This window comes from Elaeis guineensis, chromosome 2, assembly GCF_000442705.2.
Source record: "Elaeis guineensis isolate ETL-2024a chromosome 2, EG11, whole genome shotgun sequence".
Classification (NCBI taxonomy): domain Eukaryota; kingdom Viridiplantae; phylum Streptophyta; class Magnoliopsida; order Arecales; family Arecaceae; genus Elaeis; species Elaeis guineensis.
This window is the reverse complement of record NC_025994.2, coordinates 87,529,359-87,540,186: the sequence shown is the minus strand read 5'-3', so window position 1 is coordinate 87,540,186 and position 10,828 is coordinate 87,529,359. Positions and strand designations below refer to the sequence as shown.

General features: G+C 35.5%; 1 protein-coding gene across 1 annotated transcript; it reads right to left on the bottom strand.

Annotated features, from left to right (window-relative positions):
- Positions 1-34: 34 nt before the first annotated feature.
- Positions 35-9,336, bottom strand: LOC105055131 (ribosome-recycling factor, chloroplastic). Its single transcript, XM_010936876.3, has 12 exons — positions 9,158-9,336; positions 7,972-8,104; positions 7,813-7,882; positions 7,616-7,711; positions 6,349-6,446; positions 6,145-6,256; positions 4,623-4,664; positions 3,764-3,820; positions 3,614-3,664; positions 3,406-3,462; positions 424-487; positions 35-256 (listed from the first exon to the last, which is right to left on the bottom strand). The coding sequence occupies exons 1-11, from the start codon at positions 9,234-9,236 to the stop codon at positions 470-472; spliced, it is 813 nt and encodes a 270-aa protein (XP_010935178.1). The 5' UTR covers positions 9,237-9,336; the 3' UTR covers positions 35-256; positions 424-469.
- Between the last annotated feature and the right edge of the window lie 1,492 nt (positions 9,337-10,828).

Genomic DNA, 10,828 nt, shown 5'->3' with positions numbered 1-10,828 from the left:
CTGCATCTTAGTAATTTTGCATCTAGAAGAGCACTAATCCTCAAAATAAAGAAATTTGTTGAACCTTGTTGATCTTTACAAAATCAAACGAGGAAAAAATTTAAGCAAGAAACATGATTTATGTACCAAGTCCACAACAATAACCTTGCAAGTTTGGTGCTTCATTGGAATCATCATCCATCAAAATCCTCTCAAAAACACATACAGCAGCTCCACTCTATTCACGACCAGTTGCCAACAGATACCCAAGTCAAAACTGACAATTATAAGAAAATCCTCAGTGTTTAGTATACGTGCATAAATGTAGCTCAACCGTGAAGATGGAAAAAACCATGAAATCAATTACTTTTTTGTTAAAAAAAAAAGATTAATTTTGACATAATCACCAGGTATAATATGGAAAAGAGAAGGGCTACAACTTACACTGCCAGTTGATATCACACAGGAATTTGTACATGCTTTTAGATAGCTATACTGTCAGCAATTCCTGAAAATGAGAGCACATTTAATCAGAGCATGAAAAGGAGAATAGTGCACAGATGGCATGTGAGGATGAACAAGGAAAAAAGAAACTGTAAATGGAGTCGAACAAAATGGCACTGTCTGAATCAGTACATCATTACATAGCATGGGCACATGCAAAGGATTCTGTAACCATAAACAAGAGGAAGACAACCACATATGCATGCACGAGTCTAGAAAAGCAGACCATGCTACCCTATATAGCTGCGTTGATTTAGTGGAATCAGAATGGTAATATCCTTTTGGCCCAATAACACTAGGCCAGTTACACATACAGAGGATGTTTTGCATGTAACAGCTCCAGAACATCTTGAAATGGAGCATATCTGCAAAATAAGAATTACTTCGAGAGGCTTAAAATTTATGCCAAACATTGTATCATTGTATAAGTGAACATGGTTGTTCTCATGTCATAGAAACGCGAACAATTCTATAGGGCCTCAACCAGTACATCAAACTTTAACATGCAATGAGTCTATAATCATCTATTATCTGGAACGCATGCAGCAGGAGCATGTCCTGAGAACCAACTAGAACTTTGCATACCACTGTGTACCTCAGATTTGCATGCACCGGGAGTGCAGGGTAGGTGATACTTGCACAATCATAACATCTAGTACAACCTGATAGTGTAATTCGTGCCCTTCTTAATTGCATTCAACAGTGCACAACAGAAAAAAGATAACCATACACACAAATCTGTTATGACAGCCAAGCGTTCTCATGATATAACCTAAGAAATTTAAATCTTATGCAATTACAAAACAAATAAGAAAGGCTGTAGACATAAACAAAGTAAATAAAGACCAGTACACCAGTCATAGAAGGAATTGAGCTGGAGCAATATTAATGCAAATCAAATATGGGCCATCAAAATTGAGATTTTACACCATTTATCATGATCTATGACACCTAATATGCTTAAAAATGAAAAAAAAAAATCACCATTTTTCTTACTTACTCGAGAAACTAGTAAAATGAAATATTTGCCATTTATAAAACAAGAAAGCAGGTCATTGTCTCAAAACACATGGACTAAAACTTAGCTATTCAATAATTACTTGACATGTAGGCACACCATTTTTGTTATTCCTTCTCCATGTACATATGCGCATGCGTGTGTGTATGTTTCTGCAAATCCCCATCAATGCAAAACTACAAGTTTACAAAATGAGATTCTGACTATTACCATGTCATGACACCTATGTCGAAACTTTTTAGGTAAGAAAATATTGATATATCACGTGAGGCTAAGGCCATAAGCAAAGAATGATAAAATGAAATCCGGACACTAGCATGTGGTAAAGCAATATTTACAAAAAGGAAACAAAGAGAAACAATTATGATACCAGTCATGGAGATAAGAAGTTGTAGACTCTTTGCTTTGAAAGAAGTTCTGACCAAAAAGGGAGAGTAATATCCAGATAAAGGAACGGTGCAGCACATTTGACTTATTTGGAGAGGTAGTAGAATGGATGAACTCTAAAGAAAGATATGCCAAATCAACCCAAATTCAGTTGTAGGATCAGGTCGAAAAGGTAGGTTGGGTTGGTAAGGGGCCTGAATCAGCCCGAAGCAAGCATAACCGGCCTGAACCGAGTGAAACCACTTGGTTCTGCTCGGTTCGTGCCACTGCAGTTCCAATAATAGAGAAGATCATCTCGTAGCCTTCTCCTCTCTGTTTGTAAAATAGCCCGCCCTTCTCTCCATTCTTTTCTTTTTTTTTTTAAATACATTTTTATGCCTAAAATAGGTCAAAATTGGTAAAATTAGGGAAAATCTTGCCAAAATTTTGTAGTACCCTGGCAGAGTTCTATATCAGTCTGAATTAGAATCAACTTTTTAGGTATTTTGTAACTTGAGTGCGTATATATAGAACATGACTTCTAATTCAAGCACTAAAGCCAGTACAAACCAGAAATAGGACCTAGTTATAGGGGAACATGCTAAAATTATTTAACGATTGGATGTAAGATATAGATGACAAGAACTAGGGCACACAAGTATATGAATTTGCATATTGAGTTATAAATCTATGTTCAATTATTGCAACTGCATCTATTTAGTAATCATAAAATCTCTCGAGATCAATAAAAAATACCATGACGACACACTTAAAATCATAATCTAAAGATCCATAAACCTTTCAAATAATATTCAAAATAAAAAATTGAAAAAAAGGAAAAAGGAAAAAAAAATATTGAACTGGTACCTAACCGGTGTGCGTTTACCTACAAAGTGGGGGTATAATACCATACCACACCAGTACCTAACCACTACTGTACTGAGATGGTGCACATTGCTCTAAAGTGAACCTATCATGTGAATAAAAATTTACAAACAAAAATGAGAATGTACCACAACTACAGAACTTTACTGATTAAAGAAAAGTGAGTATATTATAACAGGTTGACAAAATATAAATGTTACAACTAGCAAAATGTTGAAATGGTCACTCAAGACCACCATCAACCATGAGATAGTGGACTCTTAAACTGTCCTGAAAGTTTACAATGAAACAAACTGATGTCCCTGCCAACATGAGCCTCGTGAACATATACATTTTACAAACAATAAAAGGTTTCAGAAATCAAATGAAAAGAGACTAGAACAATATTCTCATGTAGTACACTGTCGAGATATTTGAATATAAGCAAACACAATAAACTCACTTTCAGCTACTACTGGCATGGCTTTTCCAACATTATCTTCGTTCCCTATTTATATAACTACGTTTGTGTGGGGCAAAAAGGTGGGGCAAAAAGTAACCAAAAGATGTTAACAGATGCTCATTCTATTGCTTGCTCAGGGAGAGAGCCTGACACGTGTTCACAATAAAATGCAGGGAGATTAGAAGCTACTGGAAACTATCTGATGGTATACCTTTTCCTTTTGTTTCTGGATGGAATCAATCTTCTTCATGTATTCATCTGTCACTTTCTGCAAATTAACGTTTATAAAATTCAATGTGAAAGCTCATCAATTTAACATTTGAACGAAAACATTCTGGTATCTCTGTCAAAGTGCATAAGCAGGGAGAGCAAATACTAAGGTATTGAATAGCGCCATAAAAGCATGGATATATTGTCACCTGCAGATCACTTGACAAATCTTTAACATTATCTTCAGAAAGCTTTTTCTCCTATGAAAGAAAGGCAGACGATGGAACTTTAGCACCTACCAGATGAATAAGGAAAAAGAAGAAGCATCCTAACAGATAATATGCAATAAAAGTTGCAACCTTCTCAAGTTTCTCATAGGCTTTGATGGCATCTCTCCTTATATTTCTAATAGCTACCTGCAAAAAGCATATGATTGGCATTTCAACACGTCCGTTTAACAGACAGAGAAACAAAAAGTTTCCACAATCAAGCATGCAAAAGCAGTATTTGGCATGATTAAAAATAAACACCATTATTTTGCAAAAAGTTATGCTTGATGGCAGATTTTGCGAGTTGCTTATGCTACAAATGGATGGCTCTAACCACAGCTAATACTAATTATTTATATTCCATTATATACGTCTTTGATGGTGAAACTGGACCTGAGCAGTCTTAATTGATGTACATCATCATTTTTAGGGTCGGATGAAGATTAAAAAAGGGTGGCCATATGCATGAGGCTCCCACCATTGTAGGGTTTGGGAAGGATCAGATGTACCCAGCCTTACCCCTATATGCAGAGAGACTAATTCTGGGATTAAAACCCGCAACACCCAGGTCCTAATGGAGGAACCTTACCGTTGCGCCAAAGCTCACCCTCTAAGGTGGGATGAAGATTGCATTAGCTTAATTATATTTTCTGAAAAAAAGGGTTCTAACAAGACACACTCCAACCTTCGTGTAGGACAATATTTAGGAGTATGTGTGTGTAGTTTTCTTAACAAGTACAGACTGTAATTCAACCTTATTTTAGAGTTTGTATATAGATAGTGGAACTTCAAAAGACAGAGGGAAATCGGATATGGATAAAGAAGGGAATATATTTAATAAAAATCAAACAGAAATCAAAAGTTATCAAGACCCAGCAATTAAAAAATTGCAGATATTGCTTGAGTAGTGAAGCACCACTCTTGGAACAATAAAATGAGCTTCTTATACCTTTCCTTCCTCAGCCAGTTTAGCAACAACTTTTGACAATTCCTACAGCCATAAAACAACATGTTAGATGATTGATGTAGTTCTTTTAGTTATTGAAGTATAGGTTGCATCACAAAAATAAGCAATGTGAGTACCAAAACCCTAGTGCTCTATACATTTTAAGTTTGCCAATTCCAATATTGGTTATCATTTCTTAGAACAAAACCCAGTGCAACTTGGATTTGAAAACCCCAACCTAAGATTCTGACCAAGCTCACCTGAAATTGTGTTCTACTTGATGGATAAAGAGTTGGGTTATTGGCTTAAGTCAGGCTGGAATTGAGTGTGTCATTGGGCAAGTAGGAATTACATTAGCTAACACCCAAACCAATTTTCCTATGTTGCACCCTTAACTCCAATCTGCAAAGTTTTAATTATTTTTAATTGGTAAATATCTTTTCTAATGAATCATGCACTATTGATCGGTGGCAATTAAAATATTCATGAAGCAAACCAAGCTCAAGAAGTATAGCTCAACTTCTTTGTAATACCTTATGAAAAATACTTCTAAATCTACTTTTCCAAGTTAAATCCTTTAAATGGCAAATCTATAAAGAATGGATATGTAATATTAATGGATATATTATAGCAGATATATCAGACATATTTCAGCATTAAATACATAAAGTCAATGAGCAAGTAAATTTAATGACATAGGAGACCAAAAGAAATACATGGATTGAGACGTATGCATATGCAATAGCAGTTCTGCCAATAAAGTTGGAAGGTCCTGTCCTTCCTAGGAGATGTCAAGAGATAATCTTAAGCAAATTAGACATCATCTAAGTGCTTTACAAAAAATGCAAGGCAAGAAAACACATACATGTTTTTTTTTTTTTTAACTTGTGTACTTTATGAGATAGTTAAGTGCTGACTCTGATATGAACTAGACATTACTACACACAGGCGATATGAGTTCAATTATCTGGTAATTTTTTTAATTCAAACATGTCTGGGAAGATTACAGAATGAGAATTTGTATAGCATGTACGTATTTCAATGTGCATGAAGGTGAAAGAAGATTTAGTGAATAATTATCACTATTTAATAAGGATTCATGGCGATGACCATCAAAGTTGATGTAACTTGATTTGATTTCTATTACATGCAAGCCACGCTCAGAGGACATCTAATCAAACATTAAAACAAGGTACGATTCTCATGCCATCACTTTGGTAGACTCCAAACCAAGAATACAGCTACATTTCCAATTTCGTTCATTATGTAGTTGATAAGCATCAGATGAGAAAGCTCAAAACATATTGAGTCTATAAAACCATAAGGAAAAGAACTCTTGTACTTTGATGATAAAGGCCATTTCATAGATCCAGGAATACCATTGGTAAATATAATCTCTGTGAACCATATAAGACTGCCGGAATTCATCCATGCCCATGCATATTTTCAATTCAGATCTCTATCCCATGCTGCTTCTTTTTTTTTTTTTTAAAAAAAATAAAGAGTGAGAAAACAAACAGCAAACCTTTCTTCGCTCAGATGTCAGCTGAGGAATGCTCAATCTTATGACTTCTCCATCATTATTTGGCGTCAAACCAATATCAGAATTGACTATAGCCTTCTCAATAGCTTTTAGGCTGGAAAAAAAAATCTGGGGTGTCAAAACTTGCACGGCTGGGAAGGCACAACAAAACATAAAATTTATATTTTAAACAGTAAAGAAGCTCACCAAGACTTGTCATATGGCTGCACAAGGAGTGATCTTCCATCTGGAGTACTGATCTGTGCAATGCTTTTCAAGCTGACTGGACTTCCATAGTACTCAACCTAGAAAAACAAAATATCATCATCTGACAGAACCATATTATTTGCAGTAATTGATAGATTTTAGCCATAACAACAATCAGGTTAATAGGCAGAAGGTTTCTGTCTACGTTCTTTGCAATGCAACTCTGCTTGGTGAAAATGCTTTGACAATAGCAGAAAAGGCATTAAAATATTAACAATTTGCACAAACCTATAATATTTTTCCTTTCTCAAATTAATAAGCAAAGTGGGAAAATATCAGATCAGCCAAGAAACTAGTTTGATAATTTAATAGAGCATAAAGAATCAGGCTTTAATCAATGACAACAACAATAAAATAAGACAAAAAAGATTTTAGTTTGAACAGTTAAGAAAATCCAAAACAAGCTTACATGCCCCCTTCCCAGAAAAACAAAAACAAAAACAAAAACAAAAAGAAAAAGAGAGATAGATTACTCAGTGACTTTAGCTTGTACCAATCCACATCACTGCACCATTTTGTGCACTTAACCGGCAGAATTATATGTGTCCCGCAAAATGAACCGACTCTACATCTTTCTTTATAATGCTAGTACCATTGGCTACAGCTCCAAACTCCGCATATAATATACAGCTTTTTGTTATTTCTACATTTAAACTGAGATGACAGTAATAAAATTCGTCAACAAAGACACCATCAAAAACTTCAAAACAAATATAATCTAATTATATTTGTATGCTTTCTAGGATGTCTTGATTATCACCTTCCACACAGCCATCAAAGAACTGCTACTGCAACTTAAATCCTCTCCCACTTCGAGCATCCAAATTAAAAATACAATTTAGTATCACACTTATAAAGGAAAGAAACTCCATAGTCCATACAATTAGCAAATTAGGATAGCAATAGGCTAGCAGAATTTTGCAACCGCATTTTATAGATACAGTAGCATTGTCTATATTGATATCATAATTGATCAAAATTGGGAGGGCGAGCCTTGCCTTCTCCATTATGTGTTTGAAACATAGAAACAATCTCTCTGCAAATGGAGGCAAGGCTGCATGCATCTAACCTTCCTCAGAACCTACAATAGCGGAAGCCTCATGCACTGGGCCACCCTTTTTTATCAAAATTGGATTCTGGCAAGTACTTGCTGGATAACAAATAGAGTACATGGAGTATGTAAATGCAATAAAAAACTGCTATATACCTCAACCCGGTCAAGCATGGCAGGATTTGCTCTCCCTGTCCTCACTGCATTAAAATTTCCTCGAACTGTTTCAATGGTCTTTTCCATCTTCTCTTTCTGAAATACATTTAAGCTCACTGAATGCACAAAACCAATGCAGCACAAGAACTTTTCCCAGAATATTTTGTAGTTCAAGAAACAATCATAAATGCACTTACAGCACCCTTCTCAATCACAGATTTCTCAGCTTCAATTTCTTCAATAGTTGCACACCTCAAGACTCCTGCTCTGAGGATGAGGCATAAGATGGTTGAGGAAAAAAATATGCACTTTGAAAGTCAGCTACAAAAAGCAAAATGCTTGAGAGATGCACTTGCCTCTTCTTGATGAGTTTAGTAGCCAAGTGCCTGCTTGAGAAAGCACTACCCACCTGTAGTCTTACATAGTTTGCAGTAGAGCTCCATGAGAACTTATTCATGCATGTACCAGGGCATCCAGAGTGATTGTTACCTGTTAGACAAATATCTAAGAATTCCCCTCTTTTCTTGCTAAATTGTATTGAAACATCAGAAATAGTGTATCATTAATTGGTGAGATATGTTTACTTTCCAATCAAATCAAATCTAAAATGCACAAAGGATTTACAGATGATCTGTAAGTTTTCTTGGAACACGAATCTTCAGGTCATTCAAAGTTTCATTCTACATGGTCATAGAGATTGAGTAAAGACTGCGAGCAAGATGGAACTTAAAAAACAAACAAATAAACAAATAAAAAAATATCATTTTTTAACAGAAAAACAGAATCAAAATTAATTCCCTTTTCCTGCTTTAGCAATGATGGAATCTCTTGACCTCTCATCATACGGAAGCAGAGAATCAAAATCAAAATAGCTGATGGATAACGGCTCCACTGGGAAATTGAGAACAAAGGTCAAGTCAAAAAAGAAAATAAAATTTTAAATATGAAGTGCACTAAGATGTACCGGCTATACAAGGTTTGGACTTTGGAAGGATGAATTAATCACCAAGAATATCCAAGGATTGTTAAACACAATGGACGATGACATGGGCTTTTACCAGAGTTTGTAGCACGCATCTCGTCAACAATGAACAATCAACTGGCTTTATTGATCATGTTAACCAATAACCACTAGGGAAACAGATTTCTATGCGCAAAATAGCAGTTCGAATGAACCCTAGGCAGTTTCTAAAAGTTGTTCTCACTAATGGCTAAATATTTGTACAGTATCATACTTCGTGAAATTAGAAGCCCTTGATATAAGAAGCTCTCCAGCAGTTTGGCTAAGAGATATCAAGGTTTAGTGCTTCACTACATGGTTAACTTTGCTGACGCATTAATGCAAACAGTTCATACCCGCGATAGTAAAAGATGATATCCTAAAAGATGATATCCAGGATCCTATAACTTTAACAGGTATCGAACTTTCAAGGATATCAAGACGACCTGAAGAATTTGCAAACGCTATCATGTGGGTTTCCTTTCGGGAGTGAAAGTTTCCAAATGAGAACAGAAAGGGGGTAAATGGAGACGGGAGGGCACCTGTTCTCGAAGCAAGGAGAAGAGACGAAGGGGTCAGCCTCCGTGTGGCGGTGGCGGACGAGAAGGGTTGGAGCGCCATGGGCGGACGGCGGCGCGAGGGAGACGAAGGGGATGATGAGCTGCGGATAAGGGACGTCGGACTGGAAGTTTCTGAGACGTTAATTGCTGCTATGGGGTGCGTCTGATTGGTTCTGTTTGATGGATGAATGGACGGCTCTGATGAGCGTAGGTGATGCTGATCTACATGCGCTTCGAGTGTAGCAAATGCGGGAAAAATATAGCCATTAGCGTTATAAAGTCTATAGTTGTTGGCGACGGGTTTAGCAAATTTTAGGAGGGTGGAGACTACTGATCGAAATTGGGCATCACCATTACTATCTCAATGGAATGTTGTTACTCTATTTTATTTTGATTTTGTCCGTAGCGAGTGTTAGTTGCTACAAATGTCTTAGTGGTTGAAATAGTTGTTCTGTCTCTATTTTTTTTAAAAAAATCTATAGTTGTTGCTGTTCGAAAAATAAGTTTTGGGATGCTGTTTGGGAATTTATTTTACTGTAGCCCTTAAGAATGTTACAAGTTTTTTCCTTTTTCAACACGTGCAAAGATCGTTTGTGGTATTACTTTAAAAAATATTTTTATACTTTTTCAATAATAAAATGTTTTTAAAGCAAAATAACAGTTTGAAACAATATTTTAAAATGCTTCTTAAAAAAAAAAAAAAACCCAACAACAACCAGTATCTTTAGGACAAGCTAGATTAGCTTTTGGATTTTCCTTTTATGTGAATAACTTATAAAAAAATATAAGAAACACAAAAATATATCCTGTAGCAACTAATAAATAGTGCTTCATGGTTAAATCGGTGAGAAAGAATTGTCATTACAAGTATGGATAATGTTGGGCCCATGGTCCCCTCAAGTTTGAAGGTCCTGCTACTTCGCAAACTTTAACTACTGCACTCTGTTTTTCTTTCGTTCTTTTTTTTTTTTTTGATGTAAAGGAGGTTTTTCCCACCCAGATTTTATTAAAGGGTAAATGTGACACATTGCATTTCCACTAAGAACTCTAATAATGTCATCAAAACATTTGAATGGATTGAAAAGCAATTCATTTCATCAATTCCTTTTTAATAATGCACTAGGTAAGACCTTGGAATCCAAGTGCATGTTGGAATTTTGTTTGAAGGGAGGAATATCTATTTGGTGCCATCTTGCCTTGCCAAATTGAACTTTAGGAAAAAAAAATAGTAAAAATGATATATGTGCTTTGTTACTCTTAAAATTGAGCAAAAGTTATGTTCTGAAAAACAAAAGCTGTAATAGGTGATACAGGCTCAGATGCTGTTTTGCATCACTTGTTTTTCTTGTAATTTTAGAAGTAGAAGAAAATTTTATTTTATTTCATAATTTTTAAAAATATAATTTTTTTTGTTAAAAATATAAATATGATAATGGTAGTATGGGTAGTGATGGAAGGTAGATAATATTAATGGCCAGAGATGATCGTAGTATGGCAAATGTAAAGTGGTGACGACCATAACGATAATAATATGAGAGCATTAGCCTCCTCCACGACCGCCTTCTCTTCCATAATTTAATTCTCTCTCCTAAAGGATTTCAAGAGATTGCTTTGGGTACTAATTTAGATCAATATAATGGTTTTTGGTTTCTT